The sequence below is a fragment of the Numenius arquata genome, chromosome W (assembly GCF_964106895.1).
Source record: "Numenius arquata chromosome W, bNumArq3.hap1.1, whole genome shotgun sequence".
In the NCBI taxonomy this organism is placed as follows: Eukaryota; Metazoa; Chordata; class Aves; order Charadriiformes; family Scolopacidae; genus Numenius; species Numenius arquata.
Window position 1 is genome coordinate 515,458 of NC_133615.1, and position 19,620 is coordinate 535,077.

Below are 19,620 nucleotides of genomic sequence, written 5' to 3' on the forward strand. Positions count from 1 at the left end.
GAACAAAAATACATTGAACGCTAAATACGTTTCAGTAACAAGAACACTGTCGAGGAGAAATTAGATTCCCGGCAACTAAAAAGGACGTATCAACAACCTAAAAAAATCTAGATCTTCCAAAAAACGTGGTGTTTTCTCCATGTACTGTAGCAGTTAAATGGACCTCCTGAGTGTGCATCTGCGGTCGGTACAACCACAGAGCTTGTGACCAACTGCGAACTGTGCTGGAGCCACAGGGCTGTTCCCCACCCGCCGGGGGGGCCGCCTCCCCAAACAGTCGCTGCAGCGAGTCCGGGATCGTACCTATGTCTGTAGCTACTGGCTTTGTGCTTGATACTGTGAGCTCAACTGAACTGAAGGTTTCTGATCCGAGATCGAGCTGTACTCACCGATTAAATTAAACAAATAAAAAAAAAAAAAAAAAAACAAAACGCAAAAAACCAAAAATTAAATTTGATCTTTTTTTTCGTTTTCCCTCGAACGCTTAACAAAACCATGCCTGAGTTTTAAAAACAGATTCTCGGGTTCTTTAGCGTCTACGTGTCAGACTTTGTGCTCCGTTCTCGCGCGGCCGCCCCACGGCGGCGAGCTTTGGTGCAGGGCGGTGTGGCCAGCACCGGCGCCCTGCGGGCAAGCGCTGGGCACGGGCAGGTTGCCCGGGCTGGCAGCGGCACCCCCGCCGGCCGGGGCTCTTTGGGGCTCAGGAGAAACTTGCCTCACGGAGGACTCCCCGACGTTTCCCACCTGCTTCGCCTGTCCTGAGCATAGTATTGTATAGAAAGAGGTTAATTTTTGCCTTGCGCCTGCTAAGACTGACTAAAAGCCGTGAAGAAGTGTCCTCTGTGAGAGCCGGGCTGGGGTTGGGTTCCAGGAGGATTGTGCTTTAAGTCACCAGTGAAGGGCCCCGCTGCGAAGCCGCTCTCCCCACCGCGCCGCGCCGCGCCGTCCCCTCCCCGTCACGCCTTGGTGCAGGTGCTGGGGGCCGAGGAGGAGCCCCCGGAGCTCAGGTCGTCCTGCCACTTCTCCAGGCTGCGCCGGCGGGCGTTCATGAAGAAGTTGCTGACGGTGGTGAGCTCCAGGCCCAGCTGCTGGGAGATGGTGATCTGCATTTCTTTGGAAGGGCGCTTGTTCTCCTTGAAGATGGCGAAAAGCGTGCGGCGCTGGAGGTCCGTGAAAACCAGGCGAGATTTCTTCTGGGAGTTGTTCCGCTCTTTGTTCGGCTCTTGCTCTTTGCGTTTGCAGGCTGGGGAAGGGGTGCGCAGAGACAGAGAGAGAGCGACCGTCAGGACACGTGTGGCTGCCCCAGACCCCGACGGCCACGCTGGGCACGCAGACCTCCCACGGGACCCGCAGTGCCCGCAGGACCCCAGGGCTGGCGGAGGAACCCCAAGAGGATACGCTGGCCATTGCCCTCCCGTCCCAAAGACCTGCATTTTCACAAATTCCTTTGGGCGGGCACCTGATGGTTAGCCTTTCGGGAACTGAATTCCCAGGCAATCGGAGCGCTCCCCCCCTAACCTGTCCCCAGAGAGAGCCCTGGAATTCACCTGCCATTTCTGGGCAGTGCACAACTTTGAGATTTTCCACACTTTCTATAAAACCACCGTCTGAGAAACACGCTGCTCTTCTGTCACAGCAGCATTAGGGTTAACAATTTAGCTTTTCTGATGTCAGCCTGAGGAAGAAAACACAAAGCACATCCTTTTTTTTCCCTCTCCATAGCTAAGACAAAGATTAATTCTTGGCAGAAACTTCTCACGTGCCGTAGCACATAACAACTGCAGATCACTGTTTTTTAATGAAACCGTACAGGCACCGTTCCATAACATAAATTCCCCCCCCGGGTCACGTACACCAAATACAACTGGAAATTGCTGCTCATGCATCTCAAATAAACCTTCTACCCATATTTTGGGACAGATCGGGGGGGTGGGCAGGAGGGATGCTCTCAGCATCCTCTCCCGTGCTGACCGCGGACACGGAAGGACGGGTAAAACCCCACGGCTGGGGAAGACACGTGGTGGAACTCCGCTCCCAGGAGTTTGCTCCGTCTTTGCTCCAGACTTTGCTCCGTCTGACCCAGGACAGGCTGCTCAGCTCCCCACATTCAACTTCTCCACCCCCAAAAGGAGGCCTGGGGATGCCTTCCCAGCAGCCAGGTCTAAGGTTTGGTCAGGAGTTTTGTTACTTTAAACACCTCAAAGCAAACCCCGGTCAAAGCTCCCGTGGCAGCAACTTTGTGTGACCACCACTGGGGGAAAATCATGTTCGACAGCACGAACTGCCGTCGTCCAGCTGAACCTCCTGTTCACTCATTTTCTCCAGAAAGACACCTCTGTGGCCACTCTTTAACCATTTACCGACTTATTTGTGGTTTCTATCCACTGCTGCAACAGCTGCTGTCTGAAAAAGCTGCCCAAACCTCAGGTATCTGCTGTGAGATAAACCCGTCACTTCTGTGAGACTGTTTGCTTACAGCCCGGTATAGAAACACCCAGACCACCTCGCCTGCCTCAAATTCTACAGCTTTCTGTAAACCTGCGCTCTCACGTGGGCTCTCACAGACTACAGCGCTGAAAAGCTGTGAAAAAAGATGTGAAATTGCAGCTTCCTGAGATGAAACGGCAGCAGCGCCTGCTGTTTAGGCAATGTCCCTCGTCAGCAATTAGCTCTCCCCGCATCCCGACATCGTGGACACCCAGGCAGCCCTCGGGCGAGCCGTCAGGGATCTGGGGGGGCCAGCGCTATCCCCCTCCCGGGGCATCTCCCAAAGCCAGCCAGAAATGCCCGTCAGAGCTCAGGTCAGGCCGGGCAGCGGCGCCGGACCATCGCTGCGCCAGGCGATGCTAATGGATCCTAAAAAAAAATCAGTATTAATAGCTGATCTGTATTTATTAGCACAGAGAGAACATCAAGTGCTGAAAGCAATACCGCTGCTGTAGCATACCCAGATTTAAAAATAGCCTGATAAGGCTGTCTACACCGGGCAGTAAGATAAAAAAAAATCCATATGTTGACATGGTTAGGTAATGTGCTGGGACAAAATAAGCAGAGTGAACTGATAAGTGGACGGGGTTTTAAGCAGCCCTATTAAATAATTCTGCAGGTCTAGAATGTGAAACAAGAACCTGGCCCGAAAAGTAAAACTCAGACTGTGGAAACATCTGTGATTAACCCGAAGTCGAGACCGTCCCCGTCTCCCCCTGTGGCTCCCACCACAGGGAGCCTGGCTCAGTCAAGCGCGTAACAGACTATGGATCAGCTTCGTTTGGGGCATGGGACAGGATTTCACTGGGTTTCTTCAGGAAAGTGGAATATTGTGTTGGAGCAGCTGATCCTGACCCCTCTCTTCCGTCCTTTCTGGGCTGCCAAACTCCCGCGGCTGCTGCAGAGCTGCCTCTGGGAAGGGCATTGGGCTCGGACCGTTTGAAATACCCAGGAGGGACAAAGTGCAAGAGGATGATGCTCCAGAGAGCCGGGTCTAACCCCAGATTTAGGGGTGAGCATCCCTGGGATGGGATCACAGCACGGCTCCCGAGGCAGCGGCACCAGCACCGGGATTCTGCCGGGACCCACGGGAGCGAGGACCCTCCAGCCTGGGCACGTCGGGGGCATCAGGGTGAGCCTGTAACTGCCTCCGCATGGCCGGACTCGGGTCTCCAGAGGTGGTTAGCCCAAAGGCTAATCCGGGTTCTCTGACTGCACCTCTAACACTGTCTGCAGTGAAAAGGCAGATTTCAGGCCGGGTTTCTGCATTCGCTGCTTTTGTCTGGGCTCCTCGCTGGGTACCCCCAGCACCGGGGATGGGACGAGCGCCCGCAGCTTTGCCGCAGTTTCTAATAGGTTCCGGGACACTGGGAAGAGTCTAGTGTTTCCTAACATCACTAATTTATGTCCAGAGATACTCTGCGTTTTACAGTTATTGGTATCTTATAATAAATAATGCAAAGGTATGTGCTTTTCACTGCATTCAGTAAATACTTTCCTTGAACTGTTAAGTTTGCTCTTGAAAAGGCACCATAAAGGCAAATGTTGTTCCTTGACGTACATTTATCAGAAGAGAAAAATGGAGTGAGCGCTCTAATAAAATAAAGTTATTATCCAGGAAACCTGCCTACAGACAGAGAAGCATTTCAATAGTATGGGGAAGGGAAGCGGCCATCTTGATTCTAAGAACAGTTTGATTTATTAACTAGGGTTAATGCTGGACGGGTTCCATGGGAGAAGGAGGACAACTGGCAAGAACTGAAAGCCATAACTGGGGAAAAAAAAAAAAAAAAATTCTTCTCTTTTCTTCTACACTGGACTAAAGATGCTTTACATAGAAACAATATAGAAATAGCTCAGAAATAGCTTCAGTGCTGCCTCACTCAGTTTTGGCTGAAGTGGAACCCCACCGATTCAGAGGGCATTAAGGGAGGCGCAGAGACCTGGCACTGGGGGGCTGTGTCCCCAAGGAGGGACAGCCTGTCTGCAGTGAGCGTGGCTTTGTCCCCCAGCTAAAACTAAGCGAATGTTTAAAAAATGTTGCTTTAAAACAGAATTAGGTATTGCTTAGGAATAAACCAAAAAATTAAAAAAAAAAATGCATTGAACGTAAGTGTGGGGAGGTGGGAGGGGAGGCAGCCGAGGCACCCGGGGACAACGGGAATGAGCCCCAAAATCTCTGCAGTCCTCAGTGCTAAGAGGGTTCCTCTCCATAAGACAGCAGCTATTCAGATGTTCAACTTTAAATATGCACGACACTCCATTGATTTTTTATTAGCGTGTTTGCGAGCCCAAGGTTAAGGGTGTGCCGAGATGCTTTGCCAGATGCTGGAGGCAGTGAGAGGGGAGGCGGGCGGATGCCTGGCTGCCCGCGGGGGACAGGGGGGAAGGACACAGGCTCCCCATGGCCTCCCCTGGCCTCTGCCACGGCCTCCATCACCTCTTGGGACACACCGCTCCTCCTCCACGAAAATCCGCTCTAGACTGCCCGCAGTTAACAGCTTTCGATACAATTCACATGAAAAAGAGAATCACATCCCACCGCTTGGGAAGACCCAGGACCCCACGGTGACAAGGAGCTGCCGTGACTGATGTGCACTGCTTCAGCTCCAGCATCCACAACCCCATCTGCCTGAAAGGCGTCTGCAGGTAAATGGGCATTTTTTTTAATCTTATTCCGCAAGTCTGTCTGAGTTTCAGGTTCCTTGTGAACTTCACACGCTTCTAATTTAAGCTCAATTTTTTTTGTCACTGAGTACCATTAAATTGAATATTTCTACTAATAGTTCATTTGTCTTATTTTCTGCAACAGTAACTCTTATTTTCCATTTTCCTCCGGAGGAGAGAGGAACCCAGCCAGCCCCTGCATTACAAACAGCTATAAATCCTCAAAAGATCTAGAAATGTTTCAGCTGATAAGTATTGTCTTTAAACCTTCCGTTTATCCAGACTGAAGCACCGGGAGATGTACTCTGCCATTAGAGATGCTACCAGCAAACGGCAGTGGGGTCACTAACGCCGCTGTGGGGGTCCTGCTGTGACCCCCAGGAGCTGCGGTGGTCCCCAGCGCCCAGCCTACCCCTGGGCATCCCACTGTGCTCTGGCACTGGCCCAGCTGGCTCAGGAGAGCTGTGGTGGCCAGCGGAACCCTATGCCAGGGGGACACGGAGTCCAGGGCAAGTCCTCCGTGGAGCTGGCGAGAGCTCGACGGAATGCAAACGGTTGAGATCAGAGGGTTTGGCATTTTTCTCAGGACACTTTTTTCACTGGGAGACAACCACCGGGCCCCACCGTCAATGGCTGAACCAACGCGTGGCTCAGAGCAGTCGATCTGCAGGCCCTGTGACACCCAGCGGCAGCGCTGCCTGTCCCCAGCGGCAGCAATAGCTCCCATCGGCTGCTTTTTGCCGCATGTAGGGCAAAATTGATTGATACAGAGCTCACCACTGTGAGTGGCAGCACTGCCACAGCGTTCGGCCACATCCCACCCTCCAAACCCTCTGGCACGGGGCAGGGATGCTACTGGAGTGAGCTGGGACGTCTCTCCTCCTCTGCTTCCCCTGCAATGGTGCTCCAGGAGGGAGACAGCCCCAGGGGGGACGAGGACATGAGGGTCACCAGCATCAGGAGGAGGAGGAGGGCAAGCAGGACAGGTAGAGGTCCTAGGGGGCGGGTGCTTTGTGCCAGTGAATGGTCCCAGCAGGTATTTCAGGAGTAACATCTGCTGAGCCTGGGTACGTGAGTGTTCCTGTGAACGCTGTTGGTGGCTGGTACATCCAGAGGAAGCCCGTGTCCCACGTCCCACACCAGAGAAAGAGGCTGGGGACCGTGCCGTGGGCAGAGGATGGGGCAAGCTCTGCTCCTCTGCCTCAGAGCTGCTTGGGGCTACGCTTGTTGCAAGCCATGGAAATACCATTGCATTACCAATGCAAGCCAACATGGAAATAACCATTGCTCAAACAAAGGAAAAAGTGTTAATCTGAGGTTTTTTCAGTGGCCAAGGCCACCATGGCCGGAGCTGCGGGGAGCCCGGGAAGTGATGTCCCAAAAATGCGGGAGCTGGTCTGTAAGGGGGCCCTGGGCAGTGACACTGATGGGCAGAGGGGCTTTGCCAGCCAGGCTGTAATACAGTAATAATAACCCACATAACTGTAGAGACGGGCACAGAGGGACCTGCGGAGACTACACAGCCATCCCATTCCATTCTGAGTCCTGACACCAGTTCCCTTTGGATACTGGGAATGTTACAGAAAGAGCTCGCGTGACTTTCTGTCCTGTGAAGCACAAAGACAGCACAGCTCCTAATACAAACAAACCCCCAACATAAATCTGACATCAATCCGTCTCCCTTTCAGGCATCTCTCCTTTTAAACCAATTAGGTGAGGGGGTTTTAATCAAAAATCCCGGAGGTTTATACAGCAGTCCAAAATTTCTCAAGGCCATGCTTCATGGTCTACTTTTGCTGAAAAAAAGCCTCCCTTTGTCCCCCCCTCCCCTAGATTTGGTTCCCTGCAGTTCCTCAGGTTAACTAACTCCCTCAGATAACCACCGGTTTGATGATGTCTTCACTCTCATGGCAAAAGCCACCTCGGCAACAAACAGCAGATCTTGAGAAGGAGCCGAGCCGAGAACAATATTCCCTTAATCCAGCAGTAAGTCATTTCTCTCCATCGTTTGCGAGGATAAGCCATGAATATTGATCCCCCGCATGTGGTTTCATACGGGTGTAGTACAAAGTCAACTAAACCCAGTTATCTGTCTGATGGAACTAAAAAATGTTCCTCAATTTGATTTCGGAGGGAACTCAATGTGAAGGAAATTTAATTATGCTAGTAATACTGAACACAATGAAATGACCATCAAAACGTTTTCCAAAGGTTTAAAATGTTTTCCTTTCGCCGTGATTCACTTAAAGCAACCTCTTGTATATCTGTGTTACTACAATCTCTTAAAAACTAGGCCTCAGAAATCAATTTGATTACCTCTCTGAATTAAGTATGCACAAATGAAAGCAATTGGGATCGATACAAATTAGGTTAAGTACTCCGCTGTGTACAGAATCATTATGTAACCAGAAACAATTTGGATGAAGATGCAAATAATCGCATTGTCGGGGGGAGCCTCTTTCCCCTGCTGGTTCCCCCCCCACCGCACGCCCACGGAGCCCCCCCGGCCCCTGCAACCCCCGCGAATGCCCTCTGACGGCACTCATCTGGACAAACAGAGCCTGCCCGCAAAGCAGGAGGGCAGCACAAACTGTTAATTCCTTCCTCTCTTCCCGAGAAGAACCCACCGCTACCGGAGAAGATCGCTTTGCTCGCCCAAACCAACCCTCCTGGAACGGCGAGATGCTCCCCGCGCCGCGACTCCTCTTTGGAGATACAGGGATTCCTACAAGGCTCCGAGAAAAAAGCGCTGTTTCCTGCCAGGAATGGGTTTTCCCAGTACTCAACCCGATTTTTCTCTCTCTTAATTCTGCCACGGCAGGAACACTCCCCTCTCTCTGGGTTTTGCATCCTTCACCTATTTGAGGAGAAAAGATGAACGGGTTTGGGGACGTGGTTCTTTTATATTTCTTGCCGGCATGCAGCAGGTCTCGGGCTATTTGTGTCACTTCTCTTGTAAATCTGCTGGGTGGCTGAAATTGGGCTGTAAATTCTGCAGGGCAGGGGCTGCTCCCTCCCGGGCAGTGCCGCAACACCCAGCTCCGTGTGGGATCTCTGACAGGGGCCTCTAAGTACTGTTGTAATCTACTTCCATCATTAATACAGAATAATAAATAATAGATGGGATAGGGCCAATTTATTGCACTCCAGGGTGAGAATGATTGGAGCTTGGTGATCGTGCAGCACAGTTTCCACGAACCCCTTGTCACCCAGCGGGTACGAGCTCTAAGCGTGCACCGAAGCAGCGTGGGGAAGGCAGCCCCCCCAGCTCCTCTTCTGTGGCCGAGGCAGTGGCACCCCCTGACACCCAACAGCCAGCCCTCTTCACAAACAAGCTATCCTGCGAGCTGCAAAAGGAACAGACCCCATTTCTGACAGATTTCTGTTTCAGAGTCGATCGTGAGCTCCTTTCCAATAGCTGGGGGATGCACAAGCTGCCCCCCCCCCGCTGGGATCACCGTCCCGCTGGTGCAAGCTCACGCCGTAGCCCTGTTGCGGTGAAGGCACTTAGAGATCTTCCTTCTCCCCACAGACCCCTGTTTGCACGAGAAGGGGTGCAACCGCCCACAGTTACCTGTGACAGCTCTGGCCCCGGGTGCAGTGACACCCCAGGGTGCCCCGCAGTGCCATTGTCCCATGACAGGGACAGACAGACAGACACACGGCATCAATGCATCAACCTCGTTGAGCTGCCGAAACACGCTTGTGCCAGTGGGAGCCCCGGCTGCTTTCGGAGGCAGAAGCTGGCAGAAGCTGTGCAGCAGCAGCATTTCAATGCCGTCACCGGACTGCGACCAGCAGTGTCACCCTGTTGGCAGCCCTGGTGTGTCACCCACAAGATGCTTGGGTGTTCTACCCAGCCACAGCAAAACGCTGGGTCCTTCAAACCGTGCTCTGCCAGTCCTTCACTTCCAGCACCTGGAGATTGATGTTTCCTCTTGTGCTGGAGATTCTCCCTTTTGAGTCCCAGAAGAGTTTGCAGCTGAATTATAACACTTTTCTGTAATGGCAGGATTTATTTTCCCCTTGTCAGAGCACGGAGCTGAAACCAGACCTTCCCCACACCCAGTGCTCTGCCTGTTGCAGCAGCATCCGCAAGCGATGCGCCAGCACATCCCCTCAAGTACTGAATACAGCGGTGACCTTCTCCCCGGGGGAAAGGGAAGCACTTCAGGCACCTTTTCCAAGAAAGGAACTGGGAATTTAAAGTGGAGGTAGGTGAGCAAGCATTGAATAGGAGTCTGAAATCTTAGAGTGGATTAGAATTGGAAATATTTTGCCTTCCTGCTTTCTGCTGCTTGCATCTAGCAGCTTCCCCGCAGCTCCATCGCTTTGACACCCTCCCACGCTGCCGTTCCCTCCTGGCACCTTACACTTACAAGTCAGAGCTGTGAGCCGAGTCCCACGGGACTGCCGCAAGGGAAAGTATGGATCTACCGAGTTCTTGCCGTGTGCCTCCAGGACCAGCTTGTTTTCAGAAATTCTGACTCATGGGAGAAAGCAGGAAATGATTATTTCCTTTTAATGGCTGCTGCTGGTAGGGCACAATTATGAAGAATGGGAGACGACAGGAGCAAAGCTCTGTCGGCTTCTCCGGGAAAGCCAGACCTGTCCTGGCTCCCCGAGCTCTCCCTGCGCTTCGGACAACGACTGCCAAATGCGGAACGCAAGAGCAGGCCCGGGATGAGTGATGTTCTTTGCCATCCAGCCAGGTTCCCATTTCCTTCTTCCCAGGGGCTTAGGAAAGCACAGCTTCAGCAGGAGAGGTAAGGATGTGAGAAGACATCAAGGTGCTGCATCCTGGCAGGATCCGGGCATGACGGAGGAGAAAAAACTGGCACTAAAGATGCCAGAAGGACAGAGGCAAAGCTTTGGGAGCTTACACCTAATCTGTGTGAGCCTCTTCACATCGGGAGCCTGTGGTCGGGGCTGTCACGGTGCCGTGGTGCCACCGGTCCTTACCGGCGACAGCTGGAGGAAAGATGCTCGTGCTGAGGCCCTGGCTGCTGAGGGAAGCAGCGGCGTCCCCACCTGATACGGGAACGAGGGAGCATGACAAGCACAGAGGAGAAGGAAAATGGAGAAGCCGGTGTGTGGGAAGCTCTCCGAGGAAGACTTCCTCATGCTCTTCCTTTATCTTCTCCAGCTACAAGCTGCTTGCCAAAGCTTAATGCCTCAGCGCAGGCCCCCGATCTTAAATGCCCATTATGACAAGATGAGATCTGCTGGAAAATCACCACTACTCATAAATATGTTCCCTGCTTACTTAGAGATATTTTGGTCCCAGAGACAATTTGCGTTTTGGGAAACTGCCAGCCTCTATCACTTGTCTAATAATTCCTTTGTGCAGCATTTGCCAGTGGTTTGAGTCCCCTTTTTTCACAATGGAGTAGTTTGATTTTATAGCTAAAAAAACCCAAACAACCCCAAAACACTCCAATTTCTTTTTTGATTGCATTTCTATCTGCCATCAGCGAGTTGTCTTGTTGATCTTATCTCTGAGCCCATTTGAGATTAGTCTGTTCTGTATGATTTCTGCGTACAAAAATCCTCTATAAATCAGAGAGCCTTTTATGCAAAAGTCTGCAAGATTGATAGAGCTGGATACAAAATCTTTTACCCCGGAAAAAGAGATGTATTGTCTGTCCCATTGGACATAATGCTTTCTCTGCATATTCATCTCCAAAGTATGATGGGGCTTTTTCTAGAGAAGACAGGAGACAAGATAGCAGTCTTAAATACAAACAGATTACTATCAGAAGAAAGGGAGTAATTTTTTTTTGCTGTGTCTAGCAGGGATAAGATGAGAAGCAAAGGATTTAAAAGACAAAAAGGGAGATTAAGGCTAGTCATTAAGGATTTTTTTGTACCTGTAAGCCCTGGAAGAGATTGCCTAGGTAGCCTGAGAAATCCCCATCAGCGGAGATTCTTGAAGAACTGGGCAAGACTGTCAGGACAAGTGATGTCTGAAGTCCTTTTCAGCCCTGCTTTCCCTGTTAGATTAATTCTCTGTACACCTGCAGAGCCCTCTTCCCACTCTGAAGGCAGCCACAGGGGAGCTCCTCTGATGCGAGGAGTTTGCTACTGTTAGTGCTCAGAGACTCAGAACAGACGTGTTGGGTTACTGGCAAGGAGCTTGTCATCTCTGAGTAATGCCTAATTGGAAGGGATGAAAAAGCCACTTGGAACTGGTGGTCGGCAGGAAGATCTAGGATGAGATTTTGTGAGTAATACAAGGGAGGAGTGCTAAGGATTGGGCCAGGGTGCGGAGAAAAAGAAGCGCAAAGTTTGAGTCAACACACACCCATAAAGCGCAAGGAAAGAAACAGAATCAGCTGCTGGAAAATTATCCTTTTGGCAAAAATGCTCTCTCCTTTATGTGATCCTTGCCAGGAATAAATTCTGTCAATTTGCAAATGCAGAAAAGTATTTGAGTTTGGGATATTTCAGTTCAAATGGTGATGGCCAAGAGACACTAGGGAAAAAATGAGATGCTGGGAAAAAAACCTAATAACGAAATAGAGAAGAACAGATTGGAAAATTTCAGAATAATCAACAAATGTTCACAGACGAAATGATTCTTAAAAAAAGTAGAGGAAGAAAAAAGATATAAAGGCGAAATATAGTCAGATTTATCTGTACCAACCAATCAAGAAACTGCTAAAAACTGGCTGCTTAACAAAAACAGTATTCAAATTTCTGCAGGGCAGAAATGTCTTTAGAAATAATCTGGAACAAAAAGATAAGGCAGGCTATTATTTCAGAAAGTTGGTACAAGAGAAATATAATTTATCACCCAGCACCACAATTTACTGCATGGATTGTTCAAACATAACCACTAATCTATATCTGAAGAGAGTACTAATATTTCAAGCCACTAAGCACCTTTCAAAGAATCTTTATATACCTGTATATTTAGTTCAGCACTAAGAAATAGTTTTATATATAGATAACGCACTTGATACAGATGTTATTATGCCTTAATTTTTAGCTGTAGCTACAGACAACAAAATAGGCTCAAAATGCAGAGAAAGAAGCATCAGGCACAGCACAAAGAGGCAGAGGGACGATGGCCAACAACAGTCCGCCTGTACACAACCCACCCCCGGCAATCAGCTACAGCACGGGGGCTCTCCTGGGAGCTGGAGGTTGAAGGGTGCCGTGGGGTCAGCTGCAGTGTCACATTCCTCTCCTCGGTGGGGTGTGGAGCCACCATCCCTCCCTTTGCTGCTGTCACCCTGGTGGGGTGTGGAGCCACCATCCCTCCCTCCTCTGCTATGGCCTCCCCGGCTCACCAGGCTCTGGCTGGCGAGAGGCCGCAGCCGCTGCCTGCCCTGGGGCGCCTCGCCCCTCTCTGCGCCCCTCTCTCCTCCTTTGCCCGCCCCTCCATCCTTCTCCCGGTCCCCTCCATCCTCCTCCCGGTCCCCTCCATCTCTCCCTGCTCCCCCCGTCCCTCTCCCCCTCCCTCCAGCTCTCCCGGCTCCGCTCCCCGCCGCTGTCCCTGGTGCTGACGGTGCCGCCGCCGCTCCCGGGGCTGCGCCCGCCGCTCAGACCGGCGAGGTCTGACGACCCCCCCGCAGCCGGGCATCGCTCCCCGAGCCCCTCTGCGTGGCAGCCCACAGCAGGCCGAGGTCACGGGGGAGGAAGCAGAGCTTGTCCCTGCGCGGGCCACACGCTCCCGGGACCAGAGGCGGCGGGGAGGGCGGCCGAGGACCGGAGAGTCGCCGCCCGCCATCCCCGAGCACTCGCGGGGACCAAGGGCCAGACACGGCCGGGGACCCGTGATGGACCCTCGAGCGCAGCTCCCGCGAAACCGAGCCCGCGGGCGAAAAGGTCCCCGGCCGCCCCCCGGGGCTCTGCGGAGAGAGATGGAGCCCCCGGCAGCCGCCGCTGCCCCTCGGCCGGGTAAGGCGAAAAGGAGCGGGGCCGACACAGCCCCCCCCGCCCCCGAACCGCGCTGCGATCCAAGGGATGTACAGACGGCGAGGTCAGCGCGCCTGTTCTGTGCAAATGAATCATTGATGGTGTTTTGGTACAAAAATGTTTAATCATCAATAACGTGATTCAGCAATCGGGAAATGTAAACAAGCAGCGAGAGCCCTTTGCCGATCGCCCCGGGAAAACGAAAAGCACCTGGGGGCTGCGGGCTGGCCCGGCCGGGCCCGGCCTTGCCCAGGGCCACCGGGGCGAGCTGCCACCGCGGCTGCTCGGGGAGCCGGGGACACCCGCACGACCCCCGCACACTCAGAAACGCCCCGGGGTCTGCACCGGCATCTCCGGACCCGCTCCAGCCCGGGAATACGGCACGGGGTTATTTTAATTGCAGGAGAATACGGCACGGAGTTATTGAACTCGCAGGGGAATACGGCACGGAGCTGCTTCCCTCGCATTCTTCCGCGTTTACCGAGCGATTCGGCGATAAAGGCCCGGTTCCGCGCCGTGCAGGCAGCCGGGGCGTGAGGAGGCGGCTCCGCGTTCACTGAACCCGAGCCGCGGCTGAACCCTGCCCTCTGAACTCCCCGCCCGGATAAATACCTTGACTCACCCAGAGATCGTTAATATTTTTCACCCCGGCAGAAATTTAGGGACTGCCCGGCGGGGCCGCACCAGCCACGGCTTCACCGGGACTTTCCCGCGGGCGGGGGCGGGGGGAAAGGCGGCGGGAGAGGGGCCGTCAGCCCCTTTTTGGGGAGAAGATGCCGGGGGAACCCGGGGAACGGTGGGGTTTCTCGCCTTTCGTTTTGCGGGAGAAGCGTTTGTGCGAAGCCCAGGGCAGGTCCCCAAAAGCCCGGTCCCTGCTCCAGCTGCCCCGGGGGGCAACCCGATGTCCCCGGGAGGACACTCACACGGTCACGCCAAAAACGATGTTTTTGGGTTTTTTTTTTTTACTCTCGGACGCCCAAAACACGCACCGACCCGCCTATTCACATGGGGAGCTGCCCGCACCTCTGCCCGGGCTGCCGGTTCTGCCCGCACTGCTCCGAGCACCGCAACGCCTGAGCACCCCCCGCCGGCTTGGGAGCCTCTTAAAGACTCCCCAAAAGAGACGTAATAAGCACAGAAATAATAAGCACAGAAATAATAAGCACAGAAAAGGAAAGAAGAGAAGAGAAGAGAAGAGAAGAGAAGAGAAGAGAAGAGAAGAGAAGAGAAGAGAAGAGAAGAGAAGAGAGAAAAATACTATATATTTTATAATATGTATAAATACTAAGCACACCCGACTGCTACAGCTCCTACTGTAGGGGCAGGGGGGGGGACTTCCCTCAAAAGACAGCAGATTTTCATCCCGTTCGGGAAAAAAAAAAACTTCCAGGAGGCACCGGGCGAACCGGCGGGTTTTCAGGAATCTGAAACACTTTCGGCTTATTGCCCTTTGCTGGGAGGGGAGTCAAGGGGGGATGGGGGGGGGGGGGGAAGGAAGGACCGAGGCAATGAGGCTGCGTGTTCACAGGTGGTGGTAATAATAATAATGATAATGATAATAATAATAATGAATCGATTTCCTGAAGGGAACAGTAATTTGCAAAGGTCTTTCCCGCTCTGGTTCCCGCTCTGGTTCCCACTCCACAGGGGACCCCTACCCACTCAGCCACCCAGTTCTCTCCAAACTTTAACGGCAGAAAATCAGAAATCGCATCTACGGACCCCCCCGGGCGACAGCTTTGCTGTCGCCCGGGGGGGTCCGTAGATGCGATTTCTGATTTTCTGCCCTATATGTAGGGTTCCACGGGGAACCCCCCACCCGGGACCAGTGCTGGGAAGGAAAAGCACCGGCAGCATTACTGGAAAAGAGCCGGCTCATGTTCCAGATCAATGAAAAACCGGGTCCAAGGCGTTTAGGCTCCCCTTGCCAGCATTAATGCTCTTTTAATCTTCCCCACGTTATCCGCATCGATTTCCCTGTCCCCGTACGCGTTTGTTTGGGGAGGGGACACCACCGCGTGCTCCGGCAATAATAAAAAAAGAAAAAAAAAAAACCAACCAAACAAAAAAAAAAAAAAACAAACCCCAAAACAACCAAAACCGACAACACCTCCAAACCCTCTGATGCTGACGTTGCAGACAAACCTGCGCATCCCTGCCGGTGTCCCCCCCTCCCCGCCCCCCGCCACCGCTCTACCCTGGACACCCCCCCCCCTCCTCCCCGAAACGGGCAGCGCTGTCGCCGGGTGTCCCCCCCCGCTCACCCTACCACCGCGGGGCGGGCGATGCCGGGGGTCCCCCCCCCCCCCGCCTCGTCCCCCCCCCCGTCCCCGCAGAACAATGGGGGTTGCAGCGCCCCGCCACCGCGCCAGGGGGCGCCCGCGCGCCCTCCGCGGGACAATGCGGCCGGTACGCGGGGCTGCGCGGATCTGCGCGGGGCCGCCGGTCCCGCTCCCCCCCCCCCCCCCCGCCCCTTCATCTCCCCCCCGCCGCTCCGCCCGACCCCGCCTGCCCCGGGATGCGGCCCGGTGCGCCCGGCAGCGCCGTGAGGGACGCTGGCGGAGCGGGGGGGGGGACCCTTCAGCACCCGGCCCCGGAGAGCTGCCCCGGCCCCGCCGACCGGGGGGCTCCGGACCGGCCCCGGCGGCGGAGAGCGACCCTCCGCCAGCCCCGCCGCGGGTGCCCGGCCGCTGAGAGGCGGAACGCGGGAAGGGGGGCCCGCCGAGCCGGGCCGGTACCGGCGGGAGCGCCCTGCGGAGGCGGCCGGGGGTCGCGCTCCGGTCCCCGCTCCCCCCCGCGGGGCGCCGGCCCGCACCTACCTGCCAACCGCAGGGCCGACATCCTCTGGAACTCCGGCTCCTGCAGCCACTTCCACATCCTCCGGAAGGTCTCCCGGCCGGACTTGAGTTTACTCCAAGGCTTAGGGTTCCGCAGCAAGTCCGAGAGGGTCCCCTGAGAGCGGCACAGCACCCGCTGGGCGAAGATGGCCTGGGGGATGCTGTAGCGCTTCAGCTCCGCCGTGATCCTTTGTGCCACTTCTTTGGTGTTGATCTCCTCCAGCTGCCCCGAGCTGCTCACCTGCGAGCCGGAGGAGGAGGAGGGCGGCCGCTCCCGGCCGGCGGGCAGCGCGGGCCCGTGGGGCGGCGGGTGGCCCGGGTGCGCGGGGTGGTGCATGCCGTTCAGGTGGGGCATCATGGCCGGGGGCGTCCCCAGCCCCCGGGAGAGGTGCTGCTCCCCCCGCGCCAGCATGGCGGCGTGGGCGTCGAAGTTGGGGCTGAGCATCTTCTCGTGGCCGGGCGGCCCGTAGCCGTGGAGGCCCTGTTGGGCGTTGTGGAGGGGGCCCAGCCCGTTGCCCAGCGGCGAGAGGCTCTGCCCCATGCCGGGCATCTCCTTGTAGGGCCCGTAGAGGTTGTTGACGGCGGGCAGCCCGCGCTCGTCCCGCATGAGGGCGAAGCTGCCGCTGACGTTGCCCGAGAGGCGCTGGTGGTGGTGGTGGTGGTGGGCGTGCGGGTGGGCGTGCGGGTGGTGGAACTTGTCGGAGACGGTGGAGATGGGCGGCAGGGGCTGGAGTGGCGTCAGGGTGGTGTAGGTGCTGCTCATGCCCATGCCGGGCGGCGAGGACTCGCAGGGCATGCTCATGGCGTGGTGCAGCGGGATGGAGAGCTCGGGGCGGTACTCGGCGGCGCCGTCCAGCAGCGAGGCCATGCTGGACACCATGGCCGGCCGGGCGGCGGCGGGGGCAAGCTCCTGGTGCGGCGGCGGCGGCGGCGGCGGCGGCGGGGGGGGCACCCGGAGCGGCCCGGCGCTGCGGCCGCCGTGGTGGGGGCTGGGGCTGCCCATCAGCTCCGGCTCATGGCCGGCCGCCCCGTGCAGGCTGCCCAGCGGCTCCATCGCCATCTCGGGGTTCATGGCGCAGGCACCCGGCTCCCTGGCGAGGCATCGACGGGCGCTGCGGCCGCTCCTCATTCACTCATGGGGGGGGGCGGCGGCCGGGCGGGCGGGCGGAGGCGGGGGGGGGGGGAAGGGGGGGCGGCGCAGCTCGGCGGGGCCGGAGGCCGCCCGCTCCGCCGGCCCCGCGGGCAGCCGGGCAGCGGCGGCTCAGCCGGGCCCGCGGCGGCCCCGCGCCATGTCCTCGCCTCGCCGCCGCCGCCGCCGTCTGCGGGCGGCGGGAGCTGTCCAGGGCGCGCCGCGCGCACCGCCTGGCCGCGCCCGCGGGGCCGGGCCTGCGCCGCCGAGCGGGCCCGCCAATGGCGGCGCGGCGCGGGGCGGGGCGGGGCGGCCACCGCCGGGCCCTTAAAGATGCCGCGGCCCTTTGTAACGGCGCGGAGGGGCGGCTGGCCGCCGGGGACGGACGGAAGGACGAGCGGACGGACGGGGATCCTCGCGCGCCGCCGCCCCGGGGGACCGCGGCCCTGGCAGCCCGGCGGCGGCGGCGGCCAGGTTCCTCCCGGGGGCGGCCCGGCCCGGGCCCCGCAGCCCCTCAGGGCCCGGGCGTCCCCTCCGGCGCCTCAGCCCCGCAGGGTCCTAGCGTCCCCTCAGGTGCCTCAGCCCCCTCAGGGTCCTGGCGTCCCCTCCGGTGCCCTCGGGTGCCTCAGCCCTCTCAGGGTCCTGGCGTCCCCTCAGGTCGCCGCAGCCCCCTCAGAGCCCCGCTCCCCCCAACGGGGCTACGCCGAGTCCCGGCAGGCGGCGATCCCGCCCGGCGGTGTCGCTGCCGGTGCCGGTACCGGTGCCGCCTCGGCAGCTCCCGGGCCGGCGGCACAGATGTCGCCTTTGTGCGGAGGCGGTGATGGGGGACGGGCGAGCCGTGAGCCATTGCTCCCCTCTCGGAGAGCAGGGGGTCCCGGCCGGTCGGCTCCTCCGGCCGTCGCGCCCGCGGGGATACCGCCCCGGAGCGGGCCGGGGTGCGGGGCTGCCCCGGAGGGCAGCGGGGACGCCTCATCCCGCGCCCTCGCCCGGCCGGTCCCCGGCTGAGCAGCGGGAGGAGCGGGCAGGGCCGTAGCCTGCGGCTCCCGGGGGTCCCCGCAGGGTCTCCGGCCTCCCCCCTTGCTGTTCCAAACCCGGGCGCGGTGCCGGTCTGCGCGGCCGGTTGCGGTAAACACGGCAGAAAGTGCGGGTTGGTAAAAACGCACCGTGGACAGACAGCAGTAAATGAACCAGTACGGTGACAAAAGAACTGGTACCGTGTCCCCATGTGGGTCTGCTTTCACACGGCTGCCCGGCTCCTCTCACCAGTGCACACACGCACCGTGCTCAGACACACACCATTCCCTCTTCCCGAGGAAGGGTCGGGTCCCCGGGCCCCCTCCGGGCCCCGGCAGCGGGAAGGGGCAGCAGCAGACACCCCTCTGCTCCGGCGGGGCTGAGGCGGGGGGCACACACCGCTGTAATCACGGCGAGCGGGCTTCAGCTGTGCCATGTTTGCCCTTGCCGAAGCCATCTGGCGTGCCATTGCGGGGCCATCGATCCGGAGCTGCGAGCCGCCAGCCCCCGTGCCCACCCAGCACATTACTGGCAGCCGGCTTCGCTGGGCACAGAGCCTGCTTCACAGCCCCCAAGGTCCCTGAGCACCTTGTTCCCTGGCATGCCACTGCGCGGGGGACACCACCACCATCCTGCCAGGCAGCCCGTGGGTTCCCAGAGGGGCCTCAAGCGCGGCCGTAGCCTCGGCACATGGGGCGGTGTGGCGCTGTGGGGACCGTGGAGGGACGGAGGCAGGCTGGCAGGCCACAGAGGGGCAGGTGGGCAGCGAGGAGATGGGCAGGGGGGACAGGAGCAGGGCCTGTGGGGACAGGAGCCCCCAGCATGGAGCTGGCAAGCAGGGACCTGCCTGCACTGGCCAGATCCTGTGCCCCCCACATGCCCCACTGCAGGGGACCATCGACCAGACATGTTGGCCCATGCCATGACACCCCAGGCTGGGCTGTGCTGGGCTGTGCCACACCGTGCCAGGCTGTGCCACACCGTGCCAGGCCGTGCCGGAGTCTGCCGTGCTGAGCCACTGTCGGGCTGTGCCACGCCGTGGCGTGCCAGGCCACGCAGCTGGTGCCAACCCTGCACTTCCCTCTGCTGTCATTGCCTGCCCCCCCCCCCCGGCTCTTTAATCAGTAACGCAGCGCCGGCAGCTCGGAGCAGCCGTGTCCTTGCGCTTTATGTCATCCTTATCTCGGGCCCCGATAACCATCTCCACGTTTGTCAAGGTCCCACCCCCACTCTGTCTTTCTGGTAACCAAATGGGGAGGAATGGGGGGAAATGTCACCTTTTTGATAGGATCAGCAAGAGTTCAGCCTGGGTCGGGCACCGGGGAGTAAAATTCTGGAAAGGGCCAAGGGGGAGAGGTGTGCAGGGGTGGTGTGGCGGGGGGGCTGCGGGGAGACGTCGGCAGGGTGCGAGCCAACCCGCCTGGACCTTTGTGGGCTCTGCTTTGGGACGTGCAGAAATAGAATGGGGCTTGTAAAGAAATGCAGCTGGTGAGTGAAAATGGCTGAGCCCAGTCCAAAAAAGGCTGTATTTTATCTTCTTCCGAGGCGACACACCACCAGGCC

At 57.4% G+C, this 19,620-nt stretch overlaps 1 protein-coding gene across 1 annotated transcript; it reads right to left on the reverse strand.

Annotated features, from left to right (window-relative positions):
- Positions 1-956: 956 nt before the first annotated feature.
- On the reverse strand, positions 957-17,043 carry LOC141476672 (one cut domain family member 2-like). The gene is made up of 2 exons (XM_074165476.1): positions 15,897-17,043; positions 957-1,243 (listed from the first exon to the last, which is right to left on the reverse strand). Exons 1-2 carry the CDS (start codon positions 17,041-17,043, stop codon positions 957-959), a joined length of 1,434 nt encoding a protein of 477 aa, XP_074021577.1.
- Between the last annotated feature and the right edge of the window lie 2,577 nt (positions 17,044-19,620).

Bases quoted from the DNA above. Each gene is read 5' to 3' on its own strand.
- LOC141476672 (XM_074165476.1), bottom strand. From the start codon at position 17,043: ATGAGGAGCGGCCGCAGCGCCCGTCGATGCCTCGCCAGGGAGCCGGGT. The intron at 1,244-15,896 runs GTAGGTGCGGGC...CCCCTTCCCCAG, and splicing joins GTCGGCCCTGCGGTTGGCAG to CCTGCAAACGCAAAGAGCAA.